Source organism: Hylobates moloch, unplaced genomic scaffold (assembly GCF_009828535.3).
Source record: "Hylobates moloch isolate HMO894 unplaced genomic scaffold, HMol_V3 SCAFFOLD_10, whole genome shotgun sequence".
Taxonomy (NCBI): domain Eukaryota; kingdom Metazoa; phylum Chordata; class Mammalia; order Primates; family Hylobatidae; genus Hylobates; species Hylobates moloch.
The window spans coordinates 57,066,353-57,085,247 of record NW_026652285.1 but is presented as its reverse complement, the minus strand read 5'-3'; the positions used below and the strand labels follow the sequence as shown (position 1 = coordinate 57,085,247).

The following is an 18,895-nucleotide window of genomic DNA, read 5'->3' as shown; positions in this document are numbered from 1 at the left end:
GACCTTGTGATCTGCCCACCTCGGCCTCCCAAAGTGCTGAGATTACAGGTATGAGCCACCGAGCCCGGCCAAGAAATTTGTTTTAAGCCACTAAGATTTGAGGAAATAGCTCAGCAATAGATAAATAAGATAATAGGTGTATAATAGTGTTTAGTAGATGAAAATGTCATTTTTCATCCATTGTCAGCCAGATTGTTACCTTAGACCAGAATATTTCAAATTGCAGGCTGCAATCCATTAGTATGTCATGAAATCAATTTAAAGGGTTGTAATCAACATTAAGAAAAATTGGGCTGGGTATGGTTGTTCATGCCTGTAATCCCAGCATTTTGGGAGGCCAGGGCAGCAGGATCACTTGAGGCTAGGAGTTCAAGACCAGCCTGGGCAACACAGCAAGAATCCATCTCTACAAAAAAATAAAAAATTAGCTGAGCATGGTGGCCGGTGCCTGTATTCCCAGATACTTGGGAGGCTGAGGTGGGAGGATTGCTTGAGCCTGGAAGGTTGAGGCTGCAGTGAGTCATGATTGCACCACTGTACTCAGCCTGGGTGACAGAGTGAGACCTTGTCTCAAAAAAAAAAAAAAAAATTGAAGTAGAATAGGGCCAGGCATGGTGGCTCACTCCTGTAATTCCAGCACTTTGGGAGGCTAAGATGGGAGGATCACTTGAGGCCAGGAGTTCAAGACCAGTCTGGTCAACATAGCAAGATCCTGTCTCTAAAAAAAAGAAAAGTAGAATAGAATAAAATAAAATACATAGAACGTTGCACTTAGTAAAGGTAAGTATTGTTTCCCAAAACTTTTGTTTTCATTCATTATTTATTTATTTATTTATTTATTGAGATGGAGTCTCGCTCTGTCGCCAGGCTGGAGTACAGTGGTGCAATCTCGGCTCACTGCAACCTCTGCCTCCAGGATTCAAGTGATTCTCCTTCCTCAGCCTCCTGAGTAGCTGTGATTACACGCTCGTGCCACCACACCCAGCTAATTTTTGTATTTTTATTTTTATTATTTTATTTATTTATTTTTTTTTGAGATGGACTCTCGCTCTGTTGCCCAGGCTGGAGTGCAGTGGCGTGATTTTGGCTCACTGCAAACTCTGCCTCCCGGTTTCAAGCGATTCTTCTGCCTCAGCCTCCCGAGTAGCTGGGACTACAGGCATGCACCACCACACCCGGCTAACTTTTGTATTTTTAGCAGAGAGGGGTTTCACCATGTTGGCCAAGCTGGTCTTGAACTCCTGACCTCAAGTGATCCATCCACCTTGGCCTCCCAAAGTGCTGGGATTACAGGCATGAGCCACTGTGCCTGGCCTTGTTTTCATTTATACACATACCTGTGTATTGAGTCATGATGTCAAGTGAATTTTTGATAGTGGCTCAGTATCAATCAAATTCGAAAGCCACTGTCCTGGGCTTGCTTTTCAGGTTGGGGTATGGATTATTTCCTAGTCTCCCAAGGTTCCCCTCATGATTGGTGGAGATTGCGGTTGCCCAATTTGACCATAGGGCCAAGCAAATCCACCTGGCACTAGTTGACAGGACCCAAGCAGTATGTTTCCTTAGGAAAGCTAACATTCTCTACACTAAATTAAGGAGCCAAAGGCAAAATGATGGCACGGAAACCCCCCCTCCTTTTTTTTTTTCAGATGGAGTCTCACTCTGTCACCCAGGCTGGAGTGCAATGGCATGGTCTCAGGTCACTGCAATCTCCGCCTCCTGGGTTCAAGCGATTCTCCCACCTCAGCCTCCTGAGTAGCTGGGACTACAGGGGCGTGCCACCACACCCGGCTAATTTTTGTATTTTTAGTAGAGATGGAGTTTCACTATGTTGGCCAGGATGGTCTCGAACTCCTGATCTCGTGATCCGCCCGCCTCAGCCTCCCAAAGTGCTGGGATTACAGGCGTGCGCCAACGCTGCCCGCCAGAAACCCCATTTTTAAAGTATAAAGCTGCTTTTCTCTCTGCCAGAGAAATTAAGGGAATTCATCAAACATTATAGCAACATTAAAAGAATTTAAAGTGGGAGAAGAGGTATGATCTGTGGTTTCCTTAATACTTCCTTTCTTTCCCGGATCCAGCTTTCTCAAAATGTGGGTGAGGGAAGATGATTTAGGCAAAAAGGGCACATATTTCTTTATTTAATTTGGTCTAACTGTAATCTTCTGTTTGTTACTGCTTTTCTGGTAAAGTGGACTGGGCATGGATGTTTTTCTCTGTAGGACAAGCATCCCAAAGCTGGTCTCCCATGGGACATATGCAGAGTTCTTCAGTGGACCTGAAAGATACAGTTCCCTTAAGGAGAAGACATAGTTCCCTTAAGAAGATCCAGCACTGGCTCAATTACTTCTGCTAATCCCAAGCCCAGCCCCTCCCACTGCCTCTTACTGTTGGGGACTAATCTGCAGGAGACAGTCCTCAAGACAATCTTCATGGGGCTTTAGCTTGGGTACCCTCCAAAGGATCCCCTGGACCATGAGCAAATCACAGGTTCTCCCCCTGCTAAACTGTAGGAACACAGGCTGCTCTACTACAGCAACCTCTCAGTTGCTTCGCTCCATTCTTGAGAAGCAGATCAGCTTACTTCTTCCCCTAGTTGCTCCCAACAGAAAGCCAAGTTTCCTCTTCTAGCACATCACACAGGGTTTGCCCGTCACTCTTAGAGCCTCCTTTGACTTAGGTGGGAGGCCTCTTACTCTCCAACCTGCAAGGCCCAAGACCCCTTGACTCCACTGCCGAGTCTTTCTTACAGAGACTTAAAAAAAGAGATAGGATTGGAACTTTAATGGAATTAGCCTAGTCCTGCTATAAATCTTAGGGAGGAAGGGTTGACAATGACTGGCATTCACTTTACAGTGTGGGGAACTTAAGTAACTCCTTTTCTCTAACTCTGGACTCAAGACATCAATTTGGGGACAATGGAAAATGCCCCATTCTAATGCTGTTAGGCATTTGCTGACCTCCTCTCTGCAATTATGTGGCCTCTTGAGAACTTCTGTTGAGACTCCTGGGTATTCCTAGACTTAAATTGTTATGTACTATTAATTATTGAAGCTTTGTCAGCAGACCAGTCTGACTTACCAATTCACAGTCATGATGTGAGTTTTTGTTTGTTTTCAAAGAGTTCTAAAAATGCAACATAATCAATTCAAATATTAGAATTTTAAAAATTATGTATTATTTATTATTTTTTTGAGGTAGAGTCTCATTCTGTCACCCAGGCTGGAATGCCGTGGTGCAACAACGGCTCACTGCAGCCTTGACCTCCCAGGCTCAAACGATCCTCCCACCTCCGCCTCCAGAGTAACTGGAACTGCAGGCATGCTCAGCCACACCTGGCTAAGTTTTGATTTTTTGTAGGGATGGGGGGGTCTTATTATGTTGCCCAGGCTGGTCTCGAACTCCTGGGCTCAAGTGATCCTCCCAGTTCAGCCTCCTAAAGTGCTGAGATTACAGGTGTGAGCCACTGTGCCCAGACCGAATTTTTAAAATTTTAAATAATTCAGTTAAAAGAAAAAAAATAAAAACTATACATAAAATAGTCAGCTTTTTCTCCCCACCTTCATTCCTATATTTCATGAGAGAAAGAAGGCTTTTTGAAGATGCTTAGATTGTGCTACTAAAAACAGGAGGCATTAAAGCATTTAAAACCAAATTGGTAAAGTTAAATATTACCATACGACCCAGCAATTCCACTCTTAGGTCCATACCTAAAAGACCTGAAAACAGGCTCAGCGCGGTGGCTCACGCCTATAATCCCAGCACTTTGGGAGGCCAAGGTGGGCAGATCACCCGAGGTCGGGAGTTCGAGCCCAGCCTGACCAACATGGTGAAACCCCGTCTCTACTAAAAATACAGAAAACTTAGCCAGGCGGGGTGGTGGCGCATGCCTGCAATCCCAGCTACTCCAGAGGCTGAGGCAGGAGAATCGCTTGAACCCATGAGGCGGAGCTTGCAGTGAGTCGAAATAGCGCGACTGCACTCCAGCCTGGGCAAAGAGCGAGACTCCATCTCAAAAATAAATAAATAAATAAATAAATAAATAAATAAATAAATAAATAAATAAATAAGAACTGAAAACAGACATCCAAATATTGTATGTGAATGTCCATAGCAGCATGGAAACAGCCCAAATGTCCACCACCAGCTGATGAATGGATAAACAAAATGTGGTATGTCTATATCCATACAATGGAATATTTTTCAGCCCTAAAAAGTCCTGATAGGGCCGGGCATGGTGGCTCATGCCTGTAATCCCAGCTACTCCAGAGGCTGAGGCAGGAGAATCGCTTGAACCCATGAGGCGGAGGTTGCGTTGAGCCTAGATGGCGCCATTGCATTCCAGCCTGGGCAATAAGAGCGAAACTCCATCTAAAGGGCCGGGCGCTGTGGCTCACGCCTGTAATCCCAGCACTTTGGAAGGCCGAGGCGGGCAGATCACGAGGTCAGGAGATCAAGACCATCCTGGCGAACACAGTGAAACCCCGTCTCTACTAAAAATACAAAAAATTAGCCGGGCATGGTAGCACGCGCCTGTAATCCCAGCTACTCGGGAGGCTGAGGCAGGAGAATCTCTTGAACCCGGGAGGTGGAGGTTGCAGAGAGCCGAGATCACGCCACTGCACTCCAGCTTGGGCGACAGAGCGCGACTCCGTCTCAAAAAGAAAAAAAAAGAAAAGAAGTCCTGATAGATGTTACAACATGACTGCATCTTGAAAACATTAAGCAAAAGAAGCTAGACACAAAAGGTCATATACTGAATGATTCCATCAATAATGAAATGCCCAGAATAGGTAAAGCTATCATAGAGTCAGAAAGTAGATTAGTGGCTGGCTGGGGTTGTGGGGAGAGGAGAACCAGAAGGAATGACTGCTAACTGGTTTGGGGATTTTCTTTTGGGGTTATGAAAATGTTTCTGAACTATATACAGAGGTGATGGTTGCACAACACTGTGAATGCATTAAACGCCACTGAATTGTGAGTTTTAAGATGGTTTCTGTTAGGCAAGTTTTACTCAATAAAAATAAAAATAAACTGAATTGGTAGCTAAGATATTGAAACACAGTGTGGAATCGTTCTCACTCATTTCACGAACCCGTGGAAAGATGCTTGCGCTCAGGCCTCACAGACCGGTCCCAGCGCGTTGGTGGGACACATCTCGGGTTTGCAGGCAAGCCCAAGGGCTGGCCCTTTGCAGACTTCCTGGGGACGCAGGACTCTTGCGCGGCGGGCTTGGGGGCGCGGCCAGGATTAGGGGGCGGGGCCAGGACGCGGCATCCAGGAGAGGACGCGGCGGGAGGCGGGCTTCGCTGGTTGCCAGGAGAACCCGCGACAACAAAAGACGCGGGCGGCGGCTGCGCGGTGTGGCAGAGCGAAGCTGAGGAGTCCGGCGCTCGCCGCCAGGGGCCTGGGCTGTCCCGAGCCGGTCAGTGCGCGGCGGGCCTGGCCGGGCGGTGCGGGGAAGTGGGGCGCCCTCTCTTCCGCGGTTCCCGCCCTCCAGCCCGCAGCGCCCGCCGCGCCCGCGCCCCCAGCCCGCCGTTGGGAGTAGTAGGCACCGGCTTGGGGTCGGGGCCGCCACGGCGGGGGTAGCGGAGGGTGGGCGGTTGGGGCGCCAGCGAGGCCTATGGGGACGTCCGAGGGGTCTGGGGTCGGGGCTGGGAGCCCGGCGAGCGACTAGAGGCAGAGCGCCCCTTCCGGAGGAAGTTGGGTCAGCCCTGAGGAGCGGGCCCCGGGGAAACACCGGTCGACTGGAACTTGGGACCCGGCCCCTCGGAGCGCACCCTGTGTTTGTCTCGTGTCGTTGCACGGCGTGAGGTGCGACGCGAGGGCCGCCACCCCCCCCCCCTTTGTTTTGTTGCAGGTGTCTTTTTCCCACCGTAGAGATTAAAACTTGGGCGCATTTCCCACCGTAGGGGTTGAAACTTGGGCGCATTCAAGCCCGAGAGCTCTCTGTCTTGGAGGCAGGTGACTATAAAGGGCAAAGCACCCAGATTCTTTGTTTGAAACACCTTTTAAGTAACACCTTTTAAGTCTCCAGTGTTGAAAATCCTTGTTGTTTGCCCTTTACTCCTTTGTCTTCTTTACGCATTTGGGGCCTTTTCTGAGCTCCGTATGCGATTTACTATCCATCTACTGGGAAGTTTTTTATGAAAATAATTAACAAACCACACATTTAAGACAACCACTGCTTTCTGGGAAATCAAGGGTACGGGATGGAAACGGTGTTTGGAGACACTCATTCCTGACCAGTGACATGACATGAGGGATTCGATATTTCTCTTGCCTTTGCTCAGATTTCAAACACCCATTGAGTATACTTAAATACTACCAGCCAATCAGATTTCGCCTTTTTTTTATCATTTATTGGCGACATAATACGTATGTTTCTGAGGACTATAATTGATCAGAATCTGAAGTATAAGTGCTATGGATTGTGTAAAAACTTTATTTCTTGTATATTGATGTTTTACAAGGCCTATGTGGACCATTATTATTGTTTGTTTTGTTTTGAGACGGGGTCTCGCTCTGTTACTCAGGCTGGAGTGCAGTGGCACACTGCAGCCTCAACCTGCCGGGCTCAAGCGATCCTCCAACCTCAGCCTCCCAAGTAGCTGGGACTACAGGTGCGTCACCACAGCCTGGCTCATTCTTGTATTTTTAGTAGAGACAGGGTTTCACCATGTTGCCCAGGCTGGTCTGGAACTCGTGGGCTGAAGCGATCCACCTGCCTCGGCCTCCCAAAGTGCTGGGATTACAAGCGTGAACCACCGTGCCCGGCCCCATTATTATTATTTTTTTAATGCTTAGAATAAGTTTCAGTTGCCTTTATAACCAAATTGTTTATAGATATTACCATTAAAAACCCCAAGAAATGAGGCTGGGCATGGTGGCTCACATCTGTAATCCCAGTACCTTGGGAGGCCGAGGCAGGCGGATCTCTTCAGCCCAGGAGGTCGAGACCAGCCTGGGCAACAGGGTGAAACCCCGTTTCTACTAAAAATACAAGAATTAGCCGGGCGCAGTGCCTGTAATCCCAGCTGCTTTGGAGGCTGAGGCACGAGAATCGCTTGAACCAGGAGGCGGAGGTTGCAGTGAGCCGAGATGGTGCCACTGCGCTCCAGCCTGGGTGACAGAGCCAGACCTTGTCTCAAAAACAAAACAAAACAAAAACCCAACAAATGAAAATATCCCAATTTGGCATTTTTTATTAGCAAATTCATTGGAAGCACTTAGGTTTGGCTTAACATAGTCCACGAGTTTTGCTTTAATTTGATGGCATACAAAGCAATAAACTAATCTGTATGGTAACTTCAAATGTTGGTCTTCAGAGACATTTGGAAGAATTAACTCAGCATTCCTGCAGTTGGAAAAGTTTCCAGTACCAAATGATTGTAGAGTTCTTTTTTTTTTTTTTGAGACGGGAGTCTTGCTCTGTCCCCCAGGCTGGAGTGCAGTGGCGCGATCTCGGCTCACTGCAACTTCCGCCTCCGGGGTTCACGCCATTCTCCTGCCTCAGCCTCCCAAATAGCTGGGACTACAGGCGCCCGCCAACACGCCTAATTTTTTGTATTTTTAGTAGAGACGGGGTTTCACCATGTAAGCCAGGATGGTCTCGATCTCCTGACCTCGTGATCCGCCTGCCTCGGCCTCCCAAAGTGTTGGGATTACAGGCTTGAGCCACCGCGCCCGGCCTGATTGTAGAGTTCTTTAAGATCCAAGAAAGGATTTATCAAACACATGAGCATTTTTTTTTCCAGTGTAAAATTCATTAGAATGATTTAAAAACTGCTAAGGTTAGGTGTATCTCTTTGTTTTAGCCATTAAAGATAGTTTGTTGCCTCTGTTTTGGGATTTTACAGCCCAAGGGACCTGATATTTTTTTATTCTCAGTGGGCTTTTAGAAGAGTGATGTAAATGTTTTTTGTTGTGATCCTCTTCACGCCATCTACTCACAGACTTACAAATGCAGAGTACTGTTGCAGAGTTTTGTTTTATTTTGTTTTGTTTTTGACAAGGTCTCAACCCTTTCAGGATCAAGGGATCCTCTCGCTTCAGCCTCCTGAGTAGCTGGGACTACAGGCGTACGCCACCATGCCTGCCTAATTTTTTTATTTTTTGTAGAGACAGGGTTTCTCCATGTTGCCCAGGCTAGTCTCGAATTCCTGCGCTCAAGTGATCCACCCACCCGCCCTGGCCCCCCAAAGTGCTGGGATTACAGATGTGAACCACCGTGCTGGGCCACGGTTTTTTTTTTTCAAGGGTAGTGAATATTATCAATTCACTGTTATTAGTGTTATTAATAAAATATTATTTCAGTCTAGTTGTCTGTGTTACTTAATGGTAATCTTCAAGACTCAGCAGCTTCTCCAAAGAACCTAGCCTCACCTCAAACTCATTACTTTTCATCATCTGCACCTAAACATTGTCATAGATTACTTGTTAAATTTAGTATAAGCTTTATCCTTCCAAAACTGAACATTTGTACATAGGTTTTTATGCAAACACAATGTTTTCATTTCTCTTGGGAGTGGAATTGCTGGGTCAAGAGATAACTGTATGTTTAACTTTTTGCAGAAGTGTCAATCTGTTTTCCAAAGTGGCTGTACCATTTTACCTTCCCACCAGTAGTGTATGAGGGTTCTAATTTCTTTATACCCTGCCAACACTTAACGATCTATCTTTTCTATTATAGCAGTGCTAGTGGATGTGGATTAGTATCTCATTGTGGTTGTTGTTTGTTTGTTTGTTTGTTTGAGACAGTCTTGGTGTATTGCCCAGGCTGAAGTGCAGTGCTTCGATCTCAGCTCACTGCAACCTCTTGCCTCCTGGGTTCAAGCGATTCTCCTGCCTCAGCTTCCCTAGTAGCTGGGATTATAGGCACCCACCACCTTGCCCGTCTGATTTTTGTATTTTTAGTAGAGACGGGGTTTCACCATGTTGTCCAGGCTGGTCTCGAACTCCTGACCTCAGGTGATCCTCCCACCTCGGCCTCCCAAAATGCTGGGATTACAGGTTTGAGCCACTGCGCCTGGCTAATTTTTGTATTTTAGGTAGAGATGGGGTTATACCATGTTGTCCAGGCTGGTCTTGAACTCCTGACCTCAGGACATGCTCCCACCTCAGTCTCCTAAAATTCTGGGATTACAGGCATGAGCCACTGTGCATCTGGCCTCTCATTGTGGTTTTGATTGCATTTTCCTGATAGCTAATGATGGTGAGCATCTTTTCATGTGCTCATTATTCATTTGTATATCTTCTTTGAAGAACTGCCTTTTCAGGTGCTTTGCCTATTTAAAATTTTTAAAGAACTTTTTGAGTTGTAATATTTAGATATTCTAGTTGCAAGTTCCTTGTTAGATATATGTCTTGCAAATATTTTCTCCCATTCAGTGAGTTGTCTTTTCACTTTCTTGGTAGTTTCCTTTGAGGCACAAAGTTTTTAATTTTGATGTTGTTTTTCCTTCCCTCCCTCCCTCCCTCCTCTCCCTCCCTGTCCTGTCCCCCCGCCCCCATTTCTCTCCTTCTGTCTTTCTCTCTCTCTTTGAGACAAGTTCTTGCTCTGTTGTCCATGTTATAGTGTTGTCCACATTATAGTGCAGTGGTGCAGATACAGCTCACTGTAACCTCCAGCTGCTGGGTTCAAGCCAATCTCCCGCCTTAGCTTCCCAAGTAGCTGAGACTACAGGTGCCTACTACCATGCTGAGCTGATTGAAAAAAAAATTTCTTTGTAGACATGGCGTCTCACTATGTTGCCCAGGCTGGGTCTTACTTATTTTTTAATCTATACTTCATCTTTATTTTTTGCTTTTATTATTATTTTTGATTGACACAATCATTGTACATATTTATGGGGTACAGTGTGGTTTTTCAGTACATGTATATACAATGTGTAGTGTTCAAATTGGTATTTTTTATTTTATTGCTTTTGGTGTCATATCTGAGAAACTATTGCCAAATTCAAGGTCATAAAAAGTTACTCCTGTCTTTTAAGAGTTTTGTAGTTTTACTTCTTATATTTAGGTCTGTGGTCCATTTTTGGTTAACTTTTGTATATGATATGAGATAGGGAGTCCAACTTCATTATTTTATCCATTGTCCCAGTGCCATTTGTTGAAAAGACTGTTCTTGGCAGTTGAATTGTCTTGGCACCTTTGTTGAAAATCAGTTGCCCATAAATGTGAGGGTTTATTTCTGGATTCTCAATTCTATTCTGTTGATATATATGTCTATCCTTATGCCAGTACCACACTATCATGATTACTGTTGTTTGGTTTTGAAATTAGGAAAGCGTGAGTCCTCTTACTTTGTTCTTTTTCAATATTGTTTTGGTTATTTTGTGTCTCTTGAGTTTTTCTGTGATTTTAGGATCAGCTTGTCAATTTCTGCAACTAAGTCAGCTGAGATTTTGATAGGTATTGCATTGAGTCTGTAGATCAATTTGGGGAATACTGACATATTAATGTATCTTTCAGTTCATAAACATGAGATGTTTTTTCATTTATGTACATCTTGTGCTTCTAACAGTATTTTATAGTTTTCAGACTATATGTGTTTTTTTTTTTTTTTTTTTTTTTTGAGACGGAGTCTCGCTCTGTCCCCTAGGCTGGAGAGCAGTGGCACGATCTCGGCTCACTGCAACCTCCGCCTCCCGGGTTCACGCCATTCTCCTGCCTCAGCCTCTCCGAGTAGCTGGGACTACAGGCGCCCGCCACCACGCCCGGCTAATTTTTTTGTATTTTTAGTAGAGACGGGGTTTCACCATGGTCTCGATCTCCTGACCTCGTGATCCGCCCGCCTCGGCCTCCCAAAGTGCTGGGATTACAAGCGTGAGCCACTGCGCCCGGCCCAGACTATATGTTTTACACATCTTTTGTTAAATTTATTTCTAAGTATTTTATTCTTTTTGATGCTATTGTAAATGGAATTGTTTTTTAAATTTATTTTTAAGAGTGTTCTGCCACAGGAAGGGGAACATCACACACCGGGGCCTGTTGTGGGGTGGGGGGAGGCGGGAGGGATAGCATTAGGAGATATACCTAATGTAAATGACAAGTTAATGGGTGCAGCACACCAACATGGCACATGTATACATATGTAACCTGCACGTTGTGCACATGTACCCTAGAACTTAAAGCATAATAAAATATATATATATATTTAAAAAAAAGAAAAGAGTGTTCTGCCAGGCGCGGTGGCTCACGCCTGTAATCCCAGCCCTATCCCACTACTCTGGAGGCTGAGGCAGAGAAGGCTGAACCGAGGCAGACTTGCATGACCCAGTCCACCACTGCACTCACCTGCTCAAAAAAAAAAAAAAAAAAGAGTGTTCATTGTAAATGTAGTTACCAATTATTTATTTATATATATTTTTAGCCAGGAAACTACAGTCAACAATTTAATTTTTGATGTATTAATTCTAGCAGAGATCTTCAGAAATAAGTACAACATAACATTTAGAAGTAGAAAAAGCAGTTTTTCTGTTAGTTTTGATTATTTTTGAATAAAAATTTAGTTTTAAATTTATATTGACTTATTGAAATTCTTAAAACTATTTTCATGGATTTATTTCTAATAATTGTGGCAAAGAGGAGATGCTATTTTTCAATGCATAGCTATAAAATCTAGTACTAATGTTTGTTTTTAACACATGTGCACGCTGGGCGTGGTGGCTCACGCCTGTAATCCTGGCACTTGGGAAGCCGAGGTGGGCGGATCACCTGAGGTTTGGAGTTTGAGACCAGCCTGGGCAATATGGTGAAACCCTGTCTCTACTAAAAATACAATAATTAGCTGGGTGTGGTGGCGGGCGCCTGTAACCCCAGCTACTCGAGAGGCCTGAGGCAGGAGAATCACTTGAACCTGGTAGGTAGAGGTTGCAGAGAGCTGAGATCTCACCACTGCGTTCCACCCTAGACTCCATCTCAAAAAACAAACAAAAAAACGTGTGTACAGTTCCTTACTTATCTCCTTGCCTTAATTTTCTAACTCCCTGGTTATTTAATATTTAGATTAATGAACTGGGAAACATTATTGTAGAAATAAAGGCACAATGGAATCCCATGTACTTACTACCTAGCTTCATCATTTATCAACTCATGGACCCCACACCTAGATTATTTTGAAGCAAACCCAAGACATACTATTTTGTCTACAAATTTACGATGTATTTTACAAGACAGGTTTACTCTTTGTAACTACGTTGTATTGGAACAAAACCTGTTGTAATTGACTTTGCTTTAGAAGGTGGTTAGTTTATTGGGATACACGGAATCAGTAATTAAAATTTGCTTTTTATTTTTGATACACAGGAATCCAGATCTTACATAAGATGGAAGTCTCTCACACTAGATACTGAACATTAAATAGAAAATCTATTTAGTAAAATCTAAGTTGCCATGGAAGAAATACCAGTAAAAGTTGCTGTAAGAATTAGACCTCTGCTTTGCAAAGAAGTTCTTCATAATCATCAAGTTTGTGTGAGAGTTATTCCAAACAGCCAGCAAGTTATCATTGGGAGAGATAGAGTCTTCACTTTTGATTTTGTTTTTGGCAAAAATTCCACTCAAGATGAAGTTTATAATATATGTATAAAGCCCCTAGTGTTGTCACTCATTGAGGGGTATAATGCAACTGTTTTTGCCTATGGACAAACTGGATCTGGGAAGACATACACCATTGGAGGAGGCCATATTGGTAAGATTCTCATACTCTTTGACTTTTATTTGTGACGCTAGAAAGAAGCTAAAATATGACCAGTACCTGACACATGGTAGGTGTTTAGCATATTGATTGAATAGTGAAGGAATGAATAATGTAATCAAATGTGATCATAAGATCATCATCTTTGAAAGGTTTGTTTTTAAATATTGAAGTTTCATTAAGCAGTCTAACTTAGGATTATATTTGCTTGAGGAAAGAAGTTTAAAATAGTTTTCAGTGGTCAGCCCTTGTTATTTTGAACAGAATTTAAAATAGAGATAAATGAGTTAACATGATCAGATTTTGCATTTTTTAACAAGCCAGTTGTAAATATTAAGAGTCCCACAATCAGGACTTAGGAACCATAGGAAAAATTTATTATGTAAAGTATCTTTTTTTCATATTCTAGCCAGATTTCTTTTTTAAATTCTGAATATTTTAGGACATAATTTCTCCTGCTTATAATTATAGTTTGGAAAAGATGGAATCATAGGATCTCATGTAGAGCTGAAGGGAACCTTGGAAATCATTTTAGTTAAGTGTCTGGTAATAGAGTGGGGGAATTGACAGCCAAGTCCTCTGTTAAGATTGTTTACTGTATTTATATTTTTCCACTAAAAACAAACTTTTGAGTAGTGCACATATGCATCATTGTCTAAAGTTTTAGTTAGTATTCTCTGTATGAATAGTGGCTCTCAATATTTTTCTATTTTCATATTTCACAAATGTAAAATATATGGCTTTCAGAAACTTTTTTCTCTAGCTGTTCAGATATGAGCTGAAACAATAAAAAAATAAAAAATTTTAAAAAAGAAACTTCTCTCATTACATGCATGGATGGGAGGTGGCTCAGAGGGTGGTTGTGTAGTTTCAGGAAATCTTTATTCCAAAGATTAAAATGGAGGAGCCTTAAGATGCCAATGCTCTCCAACTAAAAGAAAAAAATCTGTATATTCTGCAGGATTAGGAAATCACAGATACTAGATTGTTTCAGCGTCTTACAATAAAAAGAATTCAGTTTTTCTAGTATAAATTGTGGCTTTTCTTTAGGATTGTAGGGTTTTTTTTTTTGATTGGCAAATGTTTTATAATCCTAATGACCCATTATGTGCTTTATACCAATAGGAGTTATAAATGTTCAGAAGCTGGTGACTTAATTATAGCTATACTTCTTTTTTTATTATTAAGAGACCATGAATACTATTTTAATTTTGTAAGGGAAAAAGTTATTGAAGTTATCTGTTGTCCTAACATATTTTAATTGCTCTAAAATTCCCTGTATCAGAAGAAATAGAGGACCATTAAGAACATTTTGGATGGTGTTTTCTTTCTACTTTTTTTAAATTAAAGAAATATTTATTATAAGAAGGATTGCAAGTGATGCATAAGAAATTAAACAAGTGACAGCTCCTCTCACCCCAAAGAGATAAGTTTGATGCATATTACTCACTTGTGTAGTTTTTTGGGTTTTTGTTTGTTTAATGAGATATTATACTTGTGATTCTGTAACTTTCTTTTTGCATTTAACAATGTAAAATATCATTTCAGACCAGGTGCGGTGGCTCACGCCTGTAATCCCAGCACTTTGGGAGGCCGAGGCAGGCAGATCACTTGAGGCCAGGAGTTTGAGACCAGCCTGGTCAACCTGATGAAACGCTGTCTCTACTAAAAATACAAAAATTAGCTGGGCGTCGTGGCACATGCCTCTAATCCCAGCTACTTGGGAGGCTGAGGCAGAGAATCGCTTGAACCTGGGAGGCAGAGACTACAGTGAGCCAAGATCGTGCCACTGCACTCCAGCCTGGGCAACAGACCAAGATTCTGTCTCAAAAAGAGAAAAAAAAAAAGTTGGATTTATTTTTTGGTGTATTAGTGAACATTTTGTGTTTCCCAGAATGTCTCTATAGGACACCAATTCTGGGTCAGCTTTTTGGCTGTTAACCATGCAAATAATTTTTTTTTTCTCCTCCAGTGAATATTTATTGAGCATCTGCAGTGTCTAGGTTACCGTGCTGAGCACTAGGGCAGAATGAAACTCTCTTATTTTAAAATGTATTTTACTTCATTTTAAAAACCTTTTTGTAGAGACAGTCTCACTTTGTTTTTTATTTTTGATTTTGCTTTGAGATAGGGCCTTGCTCTGTCGCCCTGGCTGGAGTGCAGTGGCACAGTCACAGCTCACTGCAGCCTCAACCTTCTGGGCTTGAGAGAGTCTTCCACCTTGGCCTCCTTGAGTATCTGGAACTACAGGGGCATATCACCGCTCCCGACTAATTTTTTTTTTTTTTTTTAAATTTTTTGCAGAGACAGGGTTTTGCCCTGTTGTCCAGGCTGGTCTTGAACACCTGAGATCAAGTGATCCGCCCTGCCTCAGTCTCCCAAAGTGCTGGGATTACAGGCGTGAACCACCACGCCTGGCTTTATTTTTAAATATGATGCTTATTTAGCTAATATTCATTTTCCTGCTTTTCAGAATGTTGGAATTACCTTTACAAGGTATAGCCTTTTCCAAAAACTTTTGTGTACTCTTTAAATACCACATAATAGCTAAATGAGAGTTGTTGAGGTATAAAACTTCACAGGTTTTCTTTTGGAAATGGTTTATTTCAGGAATATAAGACTAACATTGCAAATTTTATATTTAAGTTATCAAAATACGTATTTGAGCTTTATTATAAATATTTGAAATTAAGCTTTTTGATACGTCTTTTAAATTGTGCTTTGTTATCTATAGATGTGGGGAATAACTGAACTATTTCTGGTCAATTATTTATTCTGGATAACCAAGATTGCTTATCTATAAGCTCTTAAAAGGGAATCTTCCTTTGTACTGTATTAGAAGAAAACCCACAACTTACTTTACTTGCCACATGATGGCAGTCTTGCCTCTTAAATTAGGGGAAAGGCAGCCATCGAAGTTGCCAAAAATTTTCAGAATGATTGTTGCCAGAAACCTAAACTTTGGTGATCTTCAACTTGGAAGCAAGGTGTTTTTAAGTTTCATTTGTAAGTCAACTCTTTGTTGCTTGGAATACATTTTCCATGGAACAGTGCTAAAAATGATGGGCAGTTTTCTAAATTAGCCTGCAGAAACTTTTAAAGTCTCAGTTTTTCCCTCCACTTATTCTAAATTTTATCTCGTACACTTTTTTTTTTACTATTTTTACAATTATGACAAAGTACATATAAATATAAAGATCACCAAACTTACCATTTTAACCACTTTCAAGTGTAGAGTTCTGCAGCATCAAATATACTAATTGTTAATGCAATAATAACCAGTATTTCCAAAGTTTTCATCACCGAAACAGAAGCTATGTACCCATTAAGCAATAGCTGTCCCCACATTCTCTGATAATCCCTGATTTACTTTGTCTCTTTTAGTTTGCCTATTCTAGATATTTCATATAAGTGGAGGCCAGGCGTGGTGGCTCACTTCCGTAATCCCAGTACTTTGGGAGGATCACCTGAGCTCAGGAGTTTGAGATCAGCCTGGGCAACATGGTGAAACCCCATCTCTACTATAAATACAAAAAAATCAGTCAGGCGTGGTGGTGTGTGCCTGTAATCCCAGCTACTGGAGGCTGAGGCGGGAGAATCACTTGAACCTGGGAGGCAGAGGTTGCAGTGAGCTGAGATTGCGCCACTGCACTCCAGTGTGGGCAACAGAGCAAGACTCCGTCTCAGAGAAGAAAACAAAATCAAACACATGAAAGTGGGCCGGGCGTGGTGGCTCACGCCTGTAAGCTCACCACTTTGGGAGTTCGAGGCGGGTGGATCATGAGGTCAGAAAATCGAGATCATCCTAGCCAACATGGTGAAACCCCATCTCTACTAAAAATACAGTGTGTGGTGGTGGGCGCCTGTAGTCCTAGCTACTCAGGAGGCTGAGGCAGGAGAATTGCTTGAACCCAGGAGGTGGAGGTTGCAGTGAGCCAAGATCGCACCACTGCACTCCTGGGCAACATAGTGAGAGCTTGTCTCTACAAAAAACAACAAAAAAAAATTAGCTTGATGTGGTGGCACATGCCTGTAGTCCCAGCTACTTCAGAGTCTGAGGTGGGAGGATCGCCTGAGCCCGGGAGGTCAAGGCTGCAGTGAGCCATGATTTTACCACTGCACTCCAGCCTGGGTGACACAGTGAGACCCTGTCTCAAAAAAGAAAAAGAAAAGAAAAAAAGAAGTGGAATCATACAGTATTTTTCCTTCTGTGTCTAGCTTCTCTCTCTTAGCGTGTTATGTCACCTATCAGAACTTCATTCATTTTTCCAAGAACATTTCATTGTATGTATATACTGTGTTTTATTTATCCATTCTTCTTTTGATGGACATTTGGTGTGCTTCCCCCTTGTAGCTCCTGTAAATAATGTTGCTGTGAACACCGATGTAGAAGTGTCTGTCTGAGTCCCTCCTACGCCTATTTGTAAAGCTGCTCTAACTCCTTTTTGAAACAAGTGGGAGCAGAAATAAGTGTTTACTCATGATGTTATTGTACTGGTCTGTGCTCTGGTTTGTAGAAGCTGTGGGCTTATATAGTGCTGGAGGAGAAGAGGTGTAGAGACGTTTCCTTCCTCATTCTTGAACCTGAGGGTCTAGGCCTGGGCATAACTGGCCTTTCTGCACCGGTCTTCTGCACACATTCTCTGTCGCCATCAACTCTGGCTTACGTCCCTGTCTTTTCTCGTTATCCCTTTCTACTCTCAAGCTCCTTGGACCTTTTCACCCCATCCAGAAATCTCAGAACAGATACACTTGGTGACGTGAAGAAATATGATACAAGAATTTTTTTTGAAAAGCATTCTTGCCAACATAAATGAATTGTGCTCCAGTAATTGGGATTCCACCCAGACCATAATAAATGATCTAAAGAGAAAGATATTTTAGTGCAAAAGACTGTGAAATAGATTGGTCTTATCTAGGGCCAGTTTCCTGCTTTTTACAGCTATTTTCTGCTTTAGAAATTATATGTCATCTAAAAGCAACAACATTTTTATAACATGGCTCCCACTAGTAGTAGTGAGAGGTGGAGTGGCTTTGGGCAGGGGAAGCCCTTTGTGTAGAATGATGTTTTATGAGCCAAGGGCCACCTCTCTGGATCTAGTATTTAATGAACAGTGAATTGGGAAAGATTATGTATGTATGTATGTATGTATGTATGTATGTATGTATGTATTTATTTAGAGAAAGGGTCTTGCTCTGTCACCTAGGCTCTGTCTCCTGGCTCACTGCAACCTCTGTCTCCCAGGCTCAAGTAATCCTCCCTTCTCAGCCTCCCAAGCAGCTGAGACCATAGGCATGCAACACGATGCCCAGCTAATTTTTTGTATTTTTTGTAGACAAGGGGTCTTGCCATGTTGCCAGGCTTGTCTCAAACTTATTAGCTCAAGCGATCCACCCACCTCGGCCTCCCCATGTGCTGGGATTACAGGTGTGAGCCACCACAGTATGGCCTATTTATGGAATAAAATGCCACCCCATATAGTTTTATCATTTATATTAAAATGTACATTTCTACCATATCTACCTGCTTTGAAATTCACCTGTGCAACTTAATGTCTGTTTCATTCCTGGGACTTTTCAAATATATGTTCTTATTAAATCTTTTTTTTTTTTTTTTTTTTTTTTTGAGACAGTTTCCCTCTGTCACTCAGGCTGGAGTGCAGTGGCGCTATCTCAGCTCACTGCAACCTCCACCTCCCAGCTTCAAGTGATTCTCGTGCCTTAGCCACCCAAATATTTGGGATTACAGGCATGGGCCGCCACACCTAGCTAGCTAATTTTTGTATTTTTAGTGGGGACAGGGTTTCACCATGTTGCCCAAGCTAGTCTTGAACTCCTGGGCTCAAGTGATCTGCCTGCCTCAGCCTCCCAAAGTCTGGGATTACAGGCGTGAGCCACCGCGGCCTCTTTCAAGTCTTTTCTCAGATGTCACCTTCTGAATGATGCCCACCATGACCTTCCTATTTAAAGTTGCAAGCATCTCTCAGCTGGTAGTTACACTTCTAGTCCCCTTACCCTGCCGTATTTTTTTTCCTCCAGGTACAATTAACACTTTTTAATATGCCATATAGTTCACTTATCAGTTATTCTTTTTTGCTATTGTCTGTCTTTCCTCAGCAGAATCTCACCAGGGAAGGGATTTCTTTTCTCCCTGTTTTGTTTATTGGTGGATTGCAGAGTCCTAGAATAGTGCCT

General features: G+C 42.7%; 2 protein-coding genes across 3 annotated transcripts in view; one reads left to right on the top strand and one right to left on the bottom strand.

Annotated features, from left to right (window-relative positions):
• Nucleotides 1–2,162: 2,162 nt before the first annotated feature.
• LOC131384484 (translation initiation factor IF-2) lies at nt 2,163–5,932 on the bottom strand. The gene is made up of 2 exons (XM_058445911.1): nt 5,096–5,932; nt 2,163–2,278 (listed from the first exon to the last, which is right to left on the bottom strand). The coding sequence occupies exon 1, from the start codon at nt 5,930–5,932 to the stop codon at nt 5,123–5,125; it is 810 nt and encodes a 269-aa protein (XP_058301894.1). The 3' UTR covers nt 2,163–2,278; nt 5,096–5,122.
• KIF27 (kinesin family member 27) overlaps nt 5,323–18,895 on the top strand; it is a 101,455-nt gene continuing 87,882 nt past the window's right edge. For both annotated transcript variants that reach the window (XM_032164386.2, XM_058446180.1), the window contains exons 1-2: nt 5,323–5,425; nt 12,310–12,694. In XM_032164386.2, coding sequence (XP_032020277.1) covers nt 12,397–12,694 — 298 coding nt within the window. In that variant the 5' untranslated portion in view covers nt 5,323–5,425; nt 12,310–12,396. The remainder of the gene's footprint in view (nt 5,426–12,309; nt 12,695–18,895) is intronic.